General features: G+C 41.4%; 1 protein-coding gene across 1 annotated transcript in view; it reads left to right on the top strand.

The window, feature by feature from the left end:
• Window positions 1–20,643, top strand: part of HDGFL3 (HDGF like 3) — a 36,532-nt gene that overhangs the window by 8,444 nt on the left and 7,445 nt on the right. The window contains 5 exon segments of the mRNA XM_035899564.1: window positions 8,951–9,057; window positions 13,040–13,116; window positions 16,348–16,486; window positions 17,809–17,967; window positions 19,539–19,685. Of these exon segments, the coding sequence (XP_035755457.1) occupies window positions 8,951–9,057; window positions 13,040–13,116; window positions 16,348–16,486; window positions 17,809–17,967; window positions 19,539–19,685 (629 nt within the window).

Here is a 20,643-nt window from a genome sequence, read left to right as displayed (position 1 = left end):
ACCACCCAAGCACAATTGCTGAGGGGGGCTCCAGAGCTAGCAGCCATGGAGGGGTGTGAGTTGCACCCCATAGCAAAAGTGAGGCCGTCCATGCATGGCCTGCCTTCCTTCTTTGGGGAATAATTTTTTATTCATCACTGTCTGTAAATCAAGCCCTCCAGCCCCACTAATTGTTTTTAGTGTGTGCGTTGACATAAATACCTGTGTATTTTTCTTTAGCTTCCTTCAACTTGTTACCAGCCTGTACGGTGATGTTCTGCACAGGGCCAAAATAATCTTCCTGGGTGCAGTCACACCACGTGAGGGTTGTCTGCCAGCTCTCTGGCAGGATGTGTGTTTGCATATGGGGATTTCTGCATATCGCCTTGACCTTTGCAGTACATTGGTTGTTCAAATGTAACTTGTGGTCCACTGTTGGCTTCCTGTAGTAGTGCTGCTTCCAGCTTTCTCTCTCTTAGGTTGCCAATCCTTTTTCCCAGATGCATTAGCTTTTTCCTTTTGCAAACTAAATTTTGGTTTACTTGCAGCTCGTATTTCTCACAGACCCAGGACTCTGTGAGTCAGATGTCATATTGGTTTTACCATCACTGGGTGTAGTGAAGTTTATACATACATACATATGAGCGTAAGAGACCATCTTTGTCTTAATATTTGCAAGGGTTCCCAGTTTACTGTCCCGGATGCCTCTTCCAGATACATGGAAGAAGGTGTTAAGTGAGGCAGATCCTGGCAAGGAATACACCTAAGCAAGGCATCTCATGCCAGGCACTCTGCCCTACTGTAGTGGCATCTTTTGTCATCTGTTTCTTAAACTAATTAGTTGCTAGTTGGTTTTCAGCCCAGATGTCACTGTTTCCATCTGAGCCAGTGTAAATTTGTATTTCTGTAAGGATTTCTTCAGTCACTATTATCTGGAATCCAATTAGGTAGCGTTCATTCAGGATTAATCACATGTGGAAGTGTTTGCAGAATTGAGGTTCCTGTGTTCTTAGCAGTATACTATACCATTGTGTTTCATTATCCTCCAGCAGTCATGGGCTCGGGCACTTCACGTGTTGAGTGGCCCTGTGCAGATCCACTGCAGGGCTGGAGGCTTGCTGTCCTGGTTGTTATGGAATAGGGGAAGGAAGGTGATACCTATCCCATTAGTTTGCTCTCTAAAGAGCATGCCCCACAGGCAGTGAATGAGTTCGACTGCATAAAGATTCCCTGATTTCAATAAAACTGCTTAGATGTGTGCTGCCGTGCCTGTAGAAACATACAGTGGGACCACAGCCTAAGGGAGAAGGCAGATGTTCATCTTAAAAAAGAAAAAAATAAAAGATGACATTCCTTACTGCAGTGCCTCTCCAAATACTAGGGCTTTTGAAAGATGTTAGTGGTACAGCAAACTCAAGAGATAATTCTTTTCGTATGGTGTCTGGATCAGGTGACTCACATATGTTCACATTTTCCGGTACCCCTTTTTGCTGCTTTTTATGAGGAATTCTTTTTCAAAATCTTCCTCTTGTGCAAACTTTATTTTTCTTTGTCACAGTATTTTTATTACAGCTTTTAGAAGAAGGCAGCATAAAGTTTTAAGCCTTGTGGTTAGAATTTTAATTTCTGCAAAGATACATCATCAGTAACAAGCTTGTTCTATCTGTTAATATTTTGTTTTCTTTGCATTTGTTTGAGACACTCTGCTTTGGAGCATTTTATTGTTGTTAAGGGAGTGGGTCAGTTTTCTGAGCAGATTTTTTGAATTGGTACTTCTGGTAAAATGACAGTAATTCCTTGTTAAAAGATGAAAACTGATTAGAGAAGACATATTTGTCAAGACAGGGCTCTTCAGCATTAAAATGCTGTGAATGTTTTCTCTTTATCTTTTGGAAGATGTTTTATGCCATCTCCTGCCTTACAAATGAATGGATTCACCTGTGTATATAATTGCCATGTTATTGTGCTGGATGGGATCTGATCTTACAAAGACAATGGCTGCCAAACCGTATGCCCAGCTGTGCTTGCAGGATCAAGCCTCTAGTTGTTAAGTTTCTAGAAGCCCATAATAATAAAGATTTTAGTGGCAACATGTTGAGAAGAACACCAGCTTCTTTAGCAGATGCGAGAGCAAGGGGAACAATTTTTTAATGAGATGCTTATACTTTTTCTGAAACATTTGCTGCTAGATGAAGGTAGTAATTTACTTGTTTGTCAAATGTCAATAATACAGTTGACCTGGTATAATAACAGGGGTGTCAGAATTGTCTCCAAGGCAGATTTATTGAAAAGGACTGCCATCATGAATGCTACATGTGAGACTGAATTGGGCATCTTGAGGATTAAAAGCAGTGTGAGCTAAAACTCTTTGGTTGTGCTGCATGGTTTGGACACGTCACATGTCATCACCAGTCTGTTAAAAAGTAAAGGCAGGTGACACTTACATGTAAAATTTTGAATACTGACTGAAAGGCTTTTGGTTGGATTTTATTGATTTGTATGAGGTGTATGTAAACAAAAAAGATCCCAGGATAAATTTCTATGTGCAATGTTTCCTAATGTCCTTGCTAGTGCCAGATAATGTCTCTCACTAACCAAGTTCTCTTCCATGTGTAATTGCCTTTTCCCAGTTATCTGTACAATATGAGTCAGAATAATATGCTGTTTCTTTACAGTTACTTTTTAAAACAAAATGGCAACCTGATTTAAAACATGTTTTTTTACTGAGCTGCCAAGGGAGAGTGCTCAGCTCCCATGCTTAGTATGGATGCCATTCCTGATTCAGAGGTAAAGAGTGTTTTAAAAATTTAATATTAAGGTAAGCGGGAAAACAGCTATTAGAGTTCCACAGGTGTGATTTGTCCCTTGACAGCCTGTATCCTTTTAAAATCATCATTCCTTTAAAACTAATCTTCTGATTACCCCTCCAAGTCGGGTATAGAAATGAGAGAGAGCAATGGCCAGAAGCTCTTGGTGGTGTTTGGAGAAGGAAAGTTAGAGAAAATCAGAGACTTCTGGAAGAAAGCAGATTCTGGAGTAAACTTAGTGACTTCTGTAGTGTTACGGCAGCTGAGTCACTAGGTTTTGTAGGTAACTTGTGTTCATGAAAACACCATTATTCTGAGAGGTTATTTGAATGTTACACAAAATACTTGCACATACCTCATACACAAGTTAACTTATTTGATAGAAAGAAAGGATGCTATGAAGTAACTCTTAATCCTACAAGTGTGTAAGCATGTAGGCAACTTCAAGCCCATGATTAATCCGTGTGAATTAAAAGAGAGTAATCACATACTTAAAACTCATAATTAGTGTTTGTGATGTAGAATATATTTTTTTGAATAATGGGCATGCCACCCTGGCAAGTCTGGTCACTACCATATTGTTATATTCAGCTTGTCTCTGACATTAATGCCACTTACAGCTCTAAAAATAGATCTTTTTGTCTTTCTTGTCTTTCATGCTTTTATTATTTCACTTGAGTAATTTTTTTCTAGCATGGTTTAGTAATCCGGGTTTAAGTTTGTGTGTCTGCATGTGCATAATGGAGCTTTGAATATTTCTATATGAAGAGTTTCATTCCATTAAGCTGCTGCTTGAGGGTTGGGGGTTTTTTGAGGAAAATGTTCATTTTGATAAATAAGGTTGTTAATCTTTTAGGAACTATCTATGTAAATTTAAGCAACATTACATTTTTGGTCAAAACTAAATGAAAATTCTCATTGTGAGTTTTTGGAAGCAGAAAAACAGGCAGGTGGGGAGGAGTATGACTCGGCTTGGAAAAACTGGTTCCTGACTCTCTTTAGGCAGACAGATTAAAATTCCTAAGAGTCTAACCTAGACTGAGGGACTTTGCAAAGAAGGTATTTGACACCGTAATGGAAATCTGAGCAGAGATTGAAAGCAAACCCAGTAAAAATACCAATGTTGGGTCCGAGTGCCGCAGAGAGATCACTGTGACTCCATGAATCTCTTTTCATTCCATAGTTTTAGTGACCCAGTCGGCACAGGCAGAAGTTCCATCTTAGCAAAACAGTCTGCTGGTTTAATTGGTTGTTTTGTACCGTACATGGTGGCTAAGGCTGCAGGAGTAATGGAAACAATTATTTACAGACAGTTGTTAGGTTTATAGCAATGAGCTCATCTGCAGGTACAAGTTTGCAGTTTGTCAGCAGAGTAAACAGGAAAGCCTGCCTTTGAATGAAAAATTACTGCAAATCACTCCATTTCATTGCTTTTGCAATTAGATTCCATTGCTTCGCATTCCCCCCAGATTGAGTACATGTTGTTGTACGTGTTACTTGCATCACAACAAAATAATTGGCCTCTGTGCCAGTGATGCTTGGTGATTATACTTATCCCATAGCTCCAAAATTCAGACTGAGGCCTCTCCCTTCCCGAAGAGTCCCAGTCCACCATCTTCCCGTGAGCACCCTAAGTGCCGTGATTTGGTGCGCTGAGCGTGCCTCTGCTTCTGCAGTCCTCAGCGCCAGGATGTGGTGTCTGGTCAGGGTCTTCCGCCACACTCAGTGCCTGAAGAAGATACCTGTTTGTGCGGCTTCTGCTCTATGTATTAGTTTATGATACTGTGAAACAGAAGTTTATGTTTTGAAGCAGTTGCTTAAATCCTGCAAATAGATATTCTGGTGTGAACACATACACTCAGGTATTTAAGACCATGAGTCTTTATGGGCTGTGGGTCCACAGAGAGCAACATAATGAAGATAAATCCACACTTAGCTGTGGTTCCATTCCCTCTGGAGGCCTGGTCAGGACACCCATGTAGTCTCAACTCCACTGCTGCACCCAAACCTCAGAGGGTTGCAGGACATTAAAAATGTTCTGTGATTTTAAGGGACACAAATTTTGTGTTCTTTTCCCATGTAACAGTAAGCATTTTTTTTTATGCAGGCACTTGTTCAGTGACAAGGAGTGTTTCAGTCCCCTGATACTCTGCTCCTTAGCTGCAACTGTCGGTAACAAAACAGGTCACAGAGGAGATAAGTGGGAAGGTTTTCTGTACCCAAAGGCCCAGATGATAGTTGTAACCTCCAGAGTGTCAGGCTTGAATCCTCCCTAGCAGGAGCCTGCGGGCTGAAGCAAGTGAAGCAGATTGTTCCCTTCTTTGTCTCTAGTATGTTTGTGTTCACCCTGACTCAAACTGGAGGCTCGTATTCTGGGACCTGCAGTCTGCATCGATCACATTTCCTTACTCAAAACAATTTTAGCCGCAAGCTGTAGTGTCAACAGGGTTTGTATACTTTGTGGGAAGCTGGACCAAATATTGCACACGGATGCTCAGTATTCTTTAGCCTGGAAATACTGTGCCAATCTAATTTTTTTAACTGACTTTTTGGGGAAGTAAATTGCATTGGAAAAGAAATAGTAAATTAAGCCAGACTGCAGTCTTCCAGAGATTTGCTTACCTTTTAGCTTTAAGTGTGCCAATATGAGTATAAGGATTTAGCAACACTTCTTTTAATAAAAGCTTGAGCAGTAGAATATGGAGCTTTGGATATGTGGAACAGATGAGCCTTGAGTGTAAAATTTGGTTGTGTGTATTTGACCAAATGTCAGCGCTCTAGGCAGACTGCCTCTGATTGAAAAGGTTTTGATCAAGTGGACTGGCCAAAAAATCCTATCTCATAAATGTAACACTTTTCCTTAAAACCAAACAAAATCAGTGAAGTAGTTAAATGCTAGTGTAAATATTGGAAGGCAAAAAAATATTCCTCAGTCTAATGAGTTCTTATACCATTCATCCACTCTTTCTGGCAGATGTGATACAGAAGGTGGCAAGATTTGTCTGGGCACTTTGGGGAGGAAGATGCTATGACTTTTCATGTCCCTTTGGCTTATGAGAAGAGAGTGGCAAGAGAGAAATACCGTGTTTGTGCATGTGCAGTCCCTAAAATTTCTCATTTGTTGATGTGTTGACTGGTTAATTAGTTTTTATTTGCTGTATGTCTTCCAAACACTTTTTTGTATGTGCATTTCTTGCACACTTTTCTATTTCAAGACAAAAATATTTGTAGTAAGATGATAAAGTAGGATAACCAGATTTTGGCATCAGAACCTGCATTCATCTGGTGTTACTGGGCTCATAATGGTTTGCTCAGGTGGATGTACATTGTAAATGGTATTTTGATATCTGAGCAATAATTCAGACAAAGGAAAATCAAGCTTTGCTATGTTTAAAGGGAAGAAAAGTAAATACAAAATGCCTCAGAGCCGGTAATATTTGTCGAAAATGAACAACCTCTCCCTATCCATCCACAAATAAGGAGTAATTTTGTGAGCCATGAAACTTAAGAACTTTATTTTTCTCTGGTTTGCCTTTATGTGGATTCCCTGTTGTCTTATGTTTTGGTTGAGCCTACGTTGCAAGCTGTCTCTCAGCATATGGACTACTTTTCTGTCCATCTCCTGATGGACAGCCTATTTATCACAGAACGCAGGGAAACTTAATATCTCTGTGGCCTTTCTCCTTTTGTCTGGTTTCGCAAAATTGTCTGATGTGTCCCTGAGTTATTGCAGGTAAAAGTCGGACTGAAAATAGTGTGATCACATCCTTTCCTTAGCGAACAGACTGGGGAAAAAAAATCCTAGGGGTAGCACCATTGCTTCCCTCACAGTGGCAAGGAAACACTTCACCTGGAGAAAATGGAGCATTTTTGGAGCAGTCTAACTTTGGGGTGTGCTCACTGGGAGGATGACAGTTTGGTAACCTGAAATCCTCCTCTGACAGAGCTGGAAATACTTGCTATTGGCAATACCTAGCATTTTGGCAGTGGACCTCAAGTGTTTATAAGGAGAACAGTACCATAGTCCCCATTTGTAAAAGTGAGACTGAAGGAGATGCAGTGATGAGGCCAAGGTCATCCCAGAAGCCGGTGGCAGGGATAGGAGTAGTCTTTGTCCCCCTCGAGTCTCCTCCTCTGACAGTCCACCAGCCACGAAAGCTCACAGAGTACTTGAATCACATTAATAGATGTGTTATCTACAGAGTCATGCATATAGATACCAGTCACGCAGAACTAAGCTTTGGCCCCATTTTCATATTGAAGATTAAAGCAGCTCTGCAGAAAGTGTATTTCAACTTTCTGTCTTAAAAATATGCTGCTAATTAGGGATGTAAAGGGGCTGAACTCAGCTGCAAGACTGCTGATCATTCCTAGTAAGACATTGCCTGCCAGCATTGTTTGGACTCCAACTAACCCTTCATTGTCTTCTATCTCATTGAGGTCCTGAGCATGCACAGAAAAAAAAAGGAGGATTGATGTCTTTATATTGTCATTTCTGGCTGTCTGCAGGATACCCTTCAGCCATTTTCAGCAGTGCTCAAAAGTATGCTCTGCTGTTTTTAATCTTGTTTTGCTTTTTGGTTTTGCTGGTGGCACTCTTCCATGCCCAGAGACTTTTTTAATTTTTACTTTTGTAGCTGTGCAATTCCACCTTATTAAGTTGGATTCTGCTTCTAGTCTCACCCTTCACAGGGTTATCTTTTTTAATGGGTGAAAAAGTGCATATGCCAGCATTCCACTCTAGGAGTTCCAGTATGTGATGTACATCGGGGATGGAATTGTGCTCTGCTTCAAATACCATATAGTCCTGATAAATGAGAGAAAAATTCTGCAGTCTCCAATCAGCTTTAGTTGGATTGCTGTTCAATTTAAGTCCTACAGAATTTGAGTCACAGTTTTTAGCTTGGAGGAGGTTGGAAATTTTTTTATTTTTTTTTTTTTTTACATTTTAGGATCCTCTGGGGAAAAAAATTAATATTTTACATTTTACAGAACAGTATTTTAAATAATGGTTTAGAAAAGATACTGCCATACTGCTGGCTCCCAGTAGCATTAGCTATTAAAAAGTATATTAAATCCGTCTGAATAAAAATGTTGTAGAAAAGCAAAATATCCTATTTTAATAATGGATTTTGAGGAGTATTGCTTTTATCCATCTAGAGTTTTTGCTAATAAGCTAACTGCAAAAGATTAAGCTGCTTGCATGTGTTGGGCAATAATAAGCAACTTGAACCACTTCCCAGCAAAAATACTATAGGCCTTTGCTCGACTGCTGTGCAGTGACTCCAGGGATTTCAGTGGGAGATACTGATCTCTGCAATGCTTCTGTGTGCTTTTGCCAATCAAAGGCATTTACAGTATGTCAAAACAATCAGTGATTACCGCTCTGCAGTTTTAATTCCCTCTTTTTGCAAAATAAAAGGACTTGTTCTTGTGGTTTCAGTGCCCACATAAGCATCTCTGTATGCTGAAGTAAAGCTTTCTTGCCTGTACATGTGGACCTGATAGGTATTTTTGCACAATGCCTTTTTTTTGCAGTGTAAAATTCTGTTGGAACATAATGGAGTAGGGTCTGGTCCGAAAGCCACCCTGAGAGCCTGGAATTCCTGCTTCTGAACAGCAGCTTATCCACAGCACAGAGATTTTGTGACAGCCATACAACATGACACCTGCTGTCCCTCCAAGTGGAAGAAGACACATCTGGGATGCCCTTCTGCCTTGATGGGCAGACCTGCCCCTTTCTTGACTGCTGCAATAACATAAACCTCCACAGAAATCTGCTTTACACAGACAAGCAGAGAGACAAAGCTTGCCGTTTTCTCTGTGTGCCGGAGAGACATGTTTCCCATTTTGCAGGGAATGTAGAGCTCTGCAGAGCAGAACACCCAGGAGGGGGTGCAGCTTCCTCTGGTTCTGCACCAGCCCTCCCAAGGAGCAACTCTGCCTGTCTGGAATATGCCACGTTATCCCACAGGCAGGCATGGGGATGATTTGTGCTTCTGGGAGCCACTGTTGTTCTCTGGGCAGCTCTGCGCTGTCCTCATCGCAGCACTAGGGCTCTGCAGCTCCAGTCCAACCCACCCAGCCGGTGCCTCTCTCCCAGGGTCCCTACCCTCATGGCAACTGGGAAGAAGGTGCTGCAGTATGAGCACTGCCAAACCCAGCCTGTGAGAACCAGTTGGAAATACTACCTGAGAATTCAGCAATTACTCAGCGCCACTGAGAGCAAAATATTCAGGCTGCATATACATCCCAGCCTGTAAACTACAATGTAAGGAAACAGATTTCTTGCTTGCACATTGGTAGACCCTAGCAACACCATTTGATAAAGCTCTGCTCTGGTTTGAGAGCTCCAGGCTGAATTTTCTGCAGTGTTCCTGACCCTAGAAGCCTGGCATTTGTTTACCGAAAAAAAAGCACAGTTACATCTTTAAAGCTCTGCTGCTTGGTTGGCAAACAAATGCTGGGAAGTGCAGCTCTGCTGAGGTTGTGCAAAAAGAAAGCAATTGTTATTCATTAAGCAGATGACAGCAACGGGAGCAAAGGGGATAAAATTCGAAATCTGAAACCACCTGCTTTAATTTTAGCCATAATTGAAGCGGCTGCCCATGATGTTGCTGATGCACGTATCAGATTTGCACGCCATGCACTGCTCTCACTGATTTCTGTGGCAGCAAGCTCCAGCTCACTGTCTGCTCTGGTTCAGGAGGGGATGAATCTCCTATTTGATTGCAGGTTATAACAGGCACTTTAGAATCTGTTTGTTTCCTTCCACGAGCAAAATGCAATCGCAGTCTAGCTCTCTGATAGACAGATGCTTTAGTCATTAGTGAGGTTTCTGTGACTACAACACTGTGTCCTAGTATGGGTGCACTTATCTCTTTTGTTCCTGGTTCGAAGCAGTGATGCTTTTCTGGCTCTTGTGCTCACGCGCTCGCTCTCTTTCTCTCCCTCCCTCCCTCTGTGTCTTTGATCTTGCTGATATGGGGGAAAATACAGAACCAAATCTTCAGCATATTTAACCAAAACATCTTGTAGGATGGGAATAAATTGTGGCTGAGTGCGGCAGCAGGGGGCTGCAGTATGGTTGCTTGTACTGCTTGCTTTCTGTTACTACAAAACAGCAGCAATCGTCAAGGAGTGCTGGGGTTCTTCTGCAGCTAAATAAGCACTTAGGGGCTCAGCATTCACAGAGGGCTGAGGTGGTTTGTGCAAAGCTCTCCTCTCATGGCTTCTCATGCAGGGATTCGCTTGAAACAGGTAAAAAGGGAAGAGATCTTTCCTAATGGCAAAGAGGGTCTCATCCTTCATTAAATTGCCTGGAGTTTTTGCCATGGAGTTTAATGGCCATAAGATAGCACTGTCACTTCACATTCAACCTCTTTACAGTACTGGCGATGTAAGCCTGAGAGCTGGGGAGCTCACAGCAAAATCAGTGAAGGCAGGAAAAGTGTTGACCTCAGCTGCGCAGTGAAATGTTAGAGTGGGAGCATTAACAATCTATCCTTGAGCTGTTTAGTGCAGATTTATAATGCATGTGTTTGTATGTGTATGCCAACTTTCAAAAGCTATGAAAAGCTTTTTTATGGTTTCCTGTGATGATACATACTCAGAGGGGATACTTGGATTAATGAAGAAATATGCCACGAAATGGGGAGCAGGTGAGGTGTGACAGATGTGTGTGCTGTCCTTTGTCGATTTGGTCCTGCTCCTTAGCTAACAGTATAAAGTGCTGGGAATACAACTCCACTTGGGACGGTGTTTAGATGATCCTCACTGCTCTGGAGCATAGCACGTTGTGTGATGCAAGGTCCCCATTCCCTTCTGATCAGCATTCCCTACTAAGCATGTCTTCATTCCTCTGCTTTACTGATCATTTACAGCTGTTTGCTTTATTTCATGAGAAATTCTTAAAGGGCTGAGACAGTAACTGGACTGTGCTGTTCTGTAATGCAGCCCAGAGCTGGCGCCACGTTTCAAGCGGCCGAATGAGATTTGCACTCAAGTCCCAGCAGACATTGTTTGTCTCAGTTGCGGGAGTCCACATTTTTCTGGGGTCTAGTCTCTCTCTGGACATCTTCCTCATCATAATAAAGCAGAAGATGGCTGTGGCATCCAGACAGTTGAGGTGTATTACCCCCATACTTGGGAAACTGCCAGCACAGCCTTTTTTGGTCTGACACGTCGATACTTCCATCATTAAGGAGGCATAAAATGTGTTGCAGAGTGGGGCATACTATCTCCCTGACTTGTTATCAGTTTGTAAAGTGAGTTGCAGTGATTTTCCCCTGCAGTCTTTTTATCACTCTTACAGTCTAATAACTATATTTAAATCATGAATTAGGGAGCAAATAACCACATTATGGGCACTTACTTAAAAACAAATAGTTAATGTCTGAAAATAACAAGTTCTAAAAAAAAATCTTTGGCATCTTTCCTCTGTGTTCCTGATGATGAAGAGGACACCGAACAGCCTGTCATGTTGTTTCAGTCCCTTCTTACACACAGCTGAGCTAAAAGTGCGTGCATGCTTCCATCTTCCACCAGCATGAATCTTCCTTCTATGTGCATTTAAATAATAGATTCTCCTTTTATTTATCAATTCATTAGCTTTGTTAAGTAAAAGAAGCTGGGTAATTGCTGTGCCCAGAAGGCGTGTGACACCTCTGACCCTCATGGATTGCCTCCTGCAGACCGTGCTGGGCAGTGAGTGCACGTTGCCACATGGCCCGGCATGCCAGAGCCCCCCTATCCACACCCCTGAGTCGTGCCGCAGAAAAGAAACAGGGAATGGTTTGGAAGTCTTCTTATATACCCTGATTTTGGTGTAAATTCAGAAAAAGCTCCGCTGAGACCTAAAAGATAGGCATCCATTTCTTTTGCAGAAAGGAGCCCTGTGATATTAAAGCTCCACCTCTGGCTCTGGTTTCTCTGTCCCTAACGGGTGTCCTTGCAGAAAAACCAAAAGGACTTGAATTCTTATAAAAGCTCTTACTCTTGAGAGCTGCGTAGCCAGCAGATGCTTTACAGTGAAAGAGAACATCCTTTGAAAACAATCTGGTGTTTATTAGTGAAAACATGCAGGTTCCATCTCTGCGCTCTGCTGAGGAGCAGATTTCATATAGCATTGGTATGTCAGCACTTTGCTCTCAGTTCCAGTGACATTTGGCAGGATTCAATATGCTTATGTTGAGATTGAGTTGCCTGGGACACAGGCAGCAAGCCATTCACCTGCTCTCTGGTGTTGCCCTATAGATATCTAGATTCATTAGGCTCCCTCTTAGCCAGAGAGTTCTCTGGACACTGAATTTTAGATGCCCACATACGCTCAGAAGTGCCATTTCTGGGAATGCAGGTACTTACGTCTTATATAAAGCTGAGCTGTGTTTCTGGTTTATGAGGGTAGGAACCTGGACTTGGTTATTTCTGTTACAGAGGACTGAAACATTGGATATGGACAAGACTAAGTCATAGGCCTAACCTCCTGCCTCGCGCCCGACGCTCTCACTCAGACATAGGAAGATGGGGTCTAGGCACTGCTCAGCCCGACGGGTTTGTCCCAGTCCTGGCTATATCTCAGGAGAGCACCCTCACCATCCCTCCCTTAGCTGCGCTGCAACTGTATCTTGAGAAATATGAGGCCAGGGATAAAATATGAAAGAAGAGATGGAGTACAGAGGGGACTGGTGACCAAAACCAGTTATTAGGACACTGCAGGGGAAGGAGAGTCCCAGGCCCTCCTCCCTGGCATGTGTTACGCATTTTACACTGGGTACCACCATCACCACCAGGAAGCACCAATGGGAGATTGTCCGGTTTTCCGGCTGCAGTCTCAGAGATACCATCTGTTCCCCATTTGTTGCAGAAGTTATTTAGGTGGCTGTGTGAGACAGACAGGATTACCCTCTGGGCTTCGGTGCCTTTGATGAGGCAGCATCTGAAGTTAACACTTAAATTAAGCAGACTTGATTTTATTGCCTTTGTGTATTATAATGCCCATGAAATCATTAAAGCTTTTTGTCTGCTCCTTGGTCTTCTGTAGTCTCCCTGTAGTGTTTCTGTCCTATGCTGACTTTGTATGACCTGCTTGCCTGAAAAATCAGCAGCTGATTCCTTCCTTCCCCACCCCAGCGCACAGTGGGACCTCCCAGGGGTGCAGGATACCTGCTCTAGGACTTCTGTGGCTGGGTAGGGATTCTTGGACGAGGGACACCACATTTGGGAATAATCCTTTTTCCATTTCTGTCTCACAGATTGATGAACTCCCTGAAGGAGCCGTAAAACCTCCAGCAAATAAATACCCCATCTTCTTTTTTGGGACTCATGAAACGTAAGTGACTGAACATGATCTTTTCCTTTGAAAATGTCTTCTTCCACTGCAGTTAATGTCATCTCCACTGATTTTATTGGAACAAATCCTGACTGAAGCCACTGTGAACCTAGAGATATGAGCCCAACTCATTTGTATTAACACGTGAAAGTGAAACCTGAAAATAGGTGGGAATGCTGCTGCGTGGATGGTACACCATGGTCTAAGCATAAATAATAACCAGTGCCTGTGTTTCCCATAAAGAAAAGTGTTGGCATAAATTTATTAAAGGGTCATCTGAACACAGATGCAGGGGCAAAAATTTTTTACTTGATGGTACATGATAGCAGAGATCAGGCTGTTGTATTCAGACATGTTTGAGTTCACGTCCTGTGTGAGAACTTGCTTGGTAGTTTGTAAAATGAAAGGAAGCAGACCCCAGAGTCTCACACAGTCCTCACATACCTTTAAAATATATGCATTCCTTTGAGATTTGTGCTGGGGATATTGTAGGATGGAGCTCTCCCTACAAAGTACAGAGTTTCAAATTTATAATGTACATGTCTCTATTTTAAGCTATGTCTGAGATAGTTACAAAAAAAATTAACTGTGGCTTCCATTTTGCATGTAATATTTACATTTTAAAACTTCATTCCCCACTTGCAGGCAACATGTTTGCTAGAGTTCCTTAAAAAATGGAAAAATGAAAAAATAAAATTCTGATGACATTTTCAATTCAATTTTAGAGGTTTGAACCTTTATTAAAAAGTTATTGTTTATTTTTTAATTTTAACATTATTCCAGTACATAATAAGCCCTATAGCTGATATGTCACATTTTATTTTAAAAATCTTTAAAGGCAGTTTCTGCTTAATAAAGATCAAAATAACCTCTCTTTAGTGAAAATATTTCTTCCTATTGCCGTAATGAAACAACCTGATATTTGGATATACTGTGATCTACTACTACTGTCACAAAATAATCTAAAAAGAATAAAGTTCAAGTAAACTTATGATGCCTTAAAGTCAGAAACCAAAATGTATGGTTTTTTAAATGGAAACATTTTTCTTGAGAAACATTTTCAGAAAAAAACTCTGACTGCTTTTATTCTGAAATGAATTAATCCCAAACTGCTAAGTCATTTTTGTTTTGGATTTTGTTAGCCCATGATCTGACTGCAACATCTGAAACAGGAAAACAGTTTGTAGTTAACTACCTCAATAATTTGAAAAGCATAACTGTTAAAAACGAGCTGTAGATCACAGCTCCTTAGTTTTACAGCAGGGCAGTGGAAACTGTTATACTCTCCCAGTGGCAATGAACATGTTTCAAACAAAGATGTAGACAATTTTTCAGTGTTTACTGTACATAAAAGGCTGTAGAAACATTTCCATACATTACTGTTGAGCTAAATTAAGGTAGCTCATGGTAAGTTTCTTACAATTTCTCTTTGTTATTTGTGTTAGAACTGTTTGTGTGGAAACTGTATGTTTGGCAACAAGGAGACATATCCTAGGATTAGCAAAAGCATAGATAAAATAATTTATTCAGATCCCTTACTTTGTTGTAGCCTTTAATATTAACATGGCATCTGTTAGTTTGGAAATCACTGTTTGGCTTTCAGGTAGAAATGCAATCTTGGCTTTGTAATTATATAATTGAGATATTTCTCAATGAGACAACTGAGTGTGGATACCATTCTGTCCCCTGTGTAGTTAAAAGGAAGCTCTTTCCCCAGAGACTTGTCATCTGATGCCTTTAGCCACCGGTTGGCTCTGTACTGGCAAACTTCTTGGCCAGTGGAATGATTTAAGTGAATGAAACTTTGCACATTCATAAATGCTGGGAAGAATCAGGGCATAAATCAGGCACTAATCTGAAATAATGTTTACAGCAAGGAAGAAATATGATCCTGTGGTTAAGGATCATTACTGAGACTGATGATAGTTGGGTTTTCCTCTGTACTCTATCAGTTTGAGTTTGACCTTGGGCAAATCTCTGTGCCTCAGAAGCCCAACTGCACAAAAGGGCAACTTCCCAAACTCAAGGTGATGTTAGGAGACTAAATGTGTTGTAAATGGTGGAGCTCCAAGATCCTGTGGTAATGGGGATCACAGAGTTAACATTAATTGCGAAGATCATCAGGAAAGTAGGGCAGTCATTATAGTGAAGGACACTGTGACTTGCTCAGCTCCAGTCATTGGTGACATAGGACCTTCCATGTGGGAACGAAGGTGTTTTTTTTGCCTTCACTGCTTTTAATTTAACTTACGATTAGCCATCCCAGTACCATGATACAGAGCACAGTAAGCACACTGGATATAGATACCCAATGAAAAGGAAATTACGCTTTCTTCAGTTTTATGTAAGAAGGTAGAATTTTACTGTGAAGTACGTAGAAAAAGCAGGATAAATCACCACTCTTCTTTTTTTTATTATTATTATTTTTCCCTGCATTGTGCTGCCTGTGCCTGAAATTAGTTGGCCCAGTGTGTAGCTGACTTACGCAGCAGCAGAGCACAAAATCCCTCCTTTGCTGTGCTGTCTAAAAAACAACTTGGCCACAAGCACCCTGCGTGTCTCATTGTTTCCTTGTATTACTCATCTGCCTATATTCATCCATTGTTTCTTGTCTTATATGAAATTATAAGATTTTTGGGAAAGAGAATGTTATTATGTTTGCACAGAATCTAGCACGTGGGGGGCTTACTCCAAGAAAGAAGCTCCCAGGCTTACTGGCAGTATAGATAATAATAGATTCCACTGCTTTTTCTGTCCAGTAGTAAAAGGGCTAAGGTTTGGCTCATGGGTTCTAGGCCCTCCTTACATGCTTTAACTTTCCATATGGTATTTTTAGGCCTTTCTGGATGTGTAACACATAAGATTGGAAGTTTGATCCCTTGCTATCACAGGCAATTGCGTCATATAATCCTTTTCATAAACTGTTCAAGGGCCAGTTCCCAGCAGTAGTTAATATAATAAATGAGACTTGTTTTAGTTGTTTCTAGAGAGACCCAGCATGATTTTGCAACATCAAACATCAGAATGGTGAGACAATCCATTAAATCAGACTCAAGCAGTAACTCAAAGCCAGTGTGTTAAACAAACAAACAAACAAATAAATAAAACTGAAAAAGAAATGATGGAATGAGCAGAAGAATAGGAAAAACATTTGCACTGTTAATGTTGGGGTTTTTTTGAAGAGGAGGAATTTAAGTCCGTTTTTTGAATGTTACCTGTGTTAAAATGCAGCGCATTCCTGGGGCCCAAAGACCTTTTCCCATATAAAGAATATAAAGATAAGTTTGGGAAGTCAAACAAGCGAAAAGGATTTAATGAAGGCCTGTGGGAAATAGAAAACAACCCTGGAGTAAAGTTTACTGGATATCAGGTAAATGGCTTTCACTTCTATTCCTCCTTATCTTTCTTGTTTTCTTCTTTGAAGACTTCTTGTCGATGTAAACACTGTATGAGTGATGTGGAAGGTCCTGGGTTTGGTGGAGCTAGAAAGTTTCACAGCTTTTGTAATTGTGTAATGTAAAGACAACTGTGGTCTTGCACTTTGTGACAAATTGAACTTTAATCATATTGCAGAGCCCTTTGCTTTCTGTGATATTCTGGGGTAGTGAAGTGGAAAATTCTGCAGCAGGTTTAGTTGAATTAAAAATGGAAGGTTTTATTTACTCCAATATAAACATGAATAATTTCTGACTTCTTCTTTCTGTTGTTTATTTTTATATCATGCTCAGTGTATTTTACAGAGACCTTAAGGTCACTGCACTTTTGATTTTTACATTGGTAATGTATAACACGTAGGACACCACTGCCAAAGTTGTGAGGGGTGAGAAGGTGGAGGTTTAAGCTGCTGTTACCCAATAGTAGCTGCTGTACAACAGCTCTCCCTGTTGGATGTCCAGAGCAAAAAGTCAGTGAAGCTGGAGGGGGAGAAGAGTAGTTTGGTGGGCTGTATAAAGCCAAAGAACTTTTCTCATTAAAAAAATGTGGTCCTTTGAAGGCAGACATCACCTCTGAAAGAAGGCAAACACCTATTACATTATTAGCACAAAACCTTACAAACCAGAGATATGGACCACCTGCAGACAAGCTGCTGCCCCTCTCAGTTCCTGTTTCATATTTTCAGCCTTACAGATGTTTTGCATACACTTGGGGATTTTAAAAAAATCTAGTGAATAGTCTGTGGGAGATGATAGGCTGTCAAAGAGCTCTCAGCCTTCTGGTCAGTGTTTGCTTTTTCCTAGCACAGAGGTCTTACCCTTTGGAGGGGGGGGTGTGGGGTGTGTGTGTTGTAACAGCCATCTTCTCTTCTGAATATGTCTCTCCTATTGCAGCCAAAGTCTAAAAGTTTCCATAGTTTTGCCCAAAGTAGGACATGCCAGGTCTCTCCACCGAGCAACCCTTAGTTCTTCAGCAAACACGTTTTTGTTATCGGATCTTCTGTTTCTGCGTAAACCCTTCAGAACATGCTATCCCAGAATCTGCATCTGATAACTGTTTTCAAGTGGTGACTGAGAAAATTGCCTTTGCAGCCCGTTTTCTAGATAATTGCGAGCATAACCTGAGCTCTTCCTGACTACAGCAATTAAAGCATAAGCTGTCTGTTACCAGTATTTCTGTCTTCAGAACAAAAATTAAGTAATAGATTTTAGTGATATTTTTGTTGTTTATGTTATTATTGTTATTGCTATTTTAAAGGCAATTCAGCAACAGAGCTCATCAGAAACTGAAGGAGAAGGAGGAAATACAGCAGATGCCAGCAGTGAGGAGGAAGGTGATCGGGTAGAAGAGGATGGAAAAGGAAAAAGAAAGAATGAAAAAGCAGGCTCAAAACGGAAAAAATCCTACACTTCAAAGGTTATCTTCTGAGTTTTTCCATTGTTACCCATGTGCATTTATAATTAGAATACCTCATGGCAATCTGTTCTTCCTTCTTCAGCATTTTGATTCCAGTACCATCACAATGGTGTTCAAACAGGCAAAGGGAAGTGCTCATGCTTTTGTAGACAGCCTTGGTGAGACAGCAGTTGAAATACTCTGCCCTGTTCTAGTGCCCACACTTTGAGAAAGAAGAGAAAGTATGGGAAGGAGTTCAGAAGGGCTGGAAAGAAAATCCATGCAAAGATGGGTTGATGGGTTTGATCATCTTAGATGATAGGTATTTCCCCATGAAGAGCAAAAAAAAGCCTTAGGAGCGTGTCTCCTGGGAGACATGAATTCAGGTCTGGTTCCTGTTTGGGAGAATTCAAGCTTCCCTCTCCTGTCTCCAATATGAATGCCCCAGATGCCACGCTAAAAGATATGTTAGGGTCAGATGTGTTCAGCTGCTCCCATTGTAGCTGTGTAAAATACTTCAGTGCAGGATACAGAATGGGAGGGAGAAAGAAGCAGGGAGTAGGGCACTCAATTTGTAGATAAAAGACCTGCATTGTAGTACCTACCAGACCTGTTGATATCTAAGTAACAGCATAGATGAGGAAGCTAAGAGTAATGTGTCTCAAACTGCCTCATTATGGCTGGTGAATGTAATCACCTGCGTAGTGACAACTTTGGGTTCAGATACGCTTCTCACTTGTCACTTGGGTGAAAGGGAGCAACATTATAGTCACTTCCTCCACTTCTGTGTGTGCCTCCAGGTCTGTACTTGAGTTAAAAATTTGTGGAAAGTGTGGCAGAGTCATGTTCATTCACATTCATGTTATTCTTCTCTGAAGGTGAAAATGAAATGAAAAGAAGCAAGCAACCAATCTGATCCAGGCTCATTTTCAGAGAGAGTGGGATTTTTTGTGGTTCATCCACTGAACAAAATGTATTAAGTAATTTCACCCCCTTTGTGTGTTTTACATTAGAAATTCAGGTCTGGTCTACCATCTTCTTTCCAGAAGACTCTGGGCAAACAGAGGATTAGGAAAATGGTGGCTTAATGCCACAATTTATCCTTTTGTACTATAGAACTGCATAACATAAAGGGAGCAGAAAAGATGTATTGGTTCCACATGGCTTTAATGTTAATATATTAAAGCTGACAGCACTAAAAAAAGTATGGAAAGCAGCTCTGCTAATGTTATTCTCATTTTACATCTCTGTGTTTAATCAAAACTTTTGTCAAGCTGGCACCATCTGTTTCATTAACTAGCAAAACCTACAGGTGACCCAACACTAATACCCATCTCCTATTACTGTGGCTGTCTTACAGTCAATTGTGCTGCCAACCTGTGTAGAACACAGAATTTCTCCTTTTGCTTTGTTGATGGCAGTAACTCCCACTACTTCACCTGAAAAACGCTTTTCACCCCACATATCCTCCCCAATATTCACCTTGAACAGGGAACCACATGATCAGACAGCATTCCACGTACATTTCAAAAGTGTCTTTCTATGACTGAAGCTCAGTTTTTACTTTTTAACTTTGTTTTTGATCATTTTAGAAATCCTCCAAGCAGTCACGGAAATCTCCTGGAGATGAAGATGATAAGGACTGCAAAGAGGAAGAAAATAAGAGCAGCTCTGATGCTGGGGACGCAGGCAATGACACAAGAAACACTTCTTCAGATTTGCAGAAAACCAGTGAAGGGGTAATCTTGTGTTAATATAATTCACTTCCCGTGTAGTTTGCTACTGGGGGGCTTTGAAGCTAGGGGTGAAAGGCACTGCATTGCAGTGACCTGTGCATACCACGTGCCATCTTTCTACATTGCATTGCAGTGCTCAGAATGTGTCTAGAACAGAAACCTGGGTCTGGTCCCTGCATTGGTACAAATTTTGCTCTAGAGAAATGATGAAATGAGAAAAGATACTATAAGCATCATTTTTGTCCCAGCACTTGCATGGATGTCAGCTGAGAGGAACTACTAAAAACCATGAGCTGGAATATGCAAAATTGATGTGAGAGCAGAATCAGACTGTTTGAGTAATGCATTTTGGCTCACTAAACAGTGGGAGCCTGCTTTTCCTTTCACAGTTGTTTAAAATTTGTGCAGTCCCACTGAGTTCATGAGGGTTCACATGCACTTTACAGACTGCAGACTGCCCTAAAACCGGGCGGATCCTGCTTGGGATATGACCTTCCAAGGAGGAGATACACACAGCTCCAGAGCAGGTTTATATGACCTCCTTGTATGCTTGTGTCAGTTATATCAATACTATTTTGTTGTGACCACAATGACAGAAAGGAAGGCTGCTGAGCAGGAGAATTGGCATGGGAATTGGTTAGTTGTCAGCCACCTTTAACAACCACTGCTATTTCTGAGCCTCTGGAGCAGCACAAGCCTCCCTGCTCCAGCACTTACAGCTCCAGCTCAGAACCAGTTCTTGTGCAGCTCCCATGCCAAGGCTCTGCCACGTGGCCAGCAGCCGGGCTGGGCTGTCACAGGAGCTGCTGAGTGACACGAATCCCCAGGTGTGAGAGGAAGCCAGCCAGCACAGGCTCTCATCTGACATTGCTGAGGTGCCTTAGCACCTAGCTGCATGCTCAGCCTCAACCCTTTCTCACAAAACACAACCTCTGGGGAGCTGCTGTCGTCTCCCACTTAA

The sequence above is a fragment of the Egretta garzetta genome, unplaced genomic scaffold (genome assembly GCF_000687185.1).
Source record: "Egretta garzetta isolate BGI_Z169 unplaced genomic scaffold, ASM68718v1 scaffold287, whole genome shotgun sequence".
In the NCBI taxonomy this organism is placed as follows: Eukaryota; Metazoa; Chordata; class Aves; order Pelecaniformes; family Ardeidae; genus Egretta; species Egretta garzetta.
This window is presented reverse-complemented; position numbering and strand designations above follow the sequence as displayed.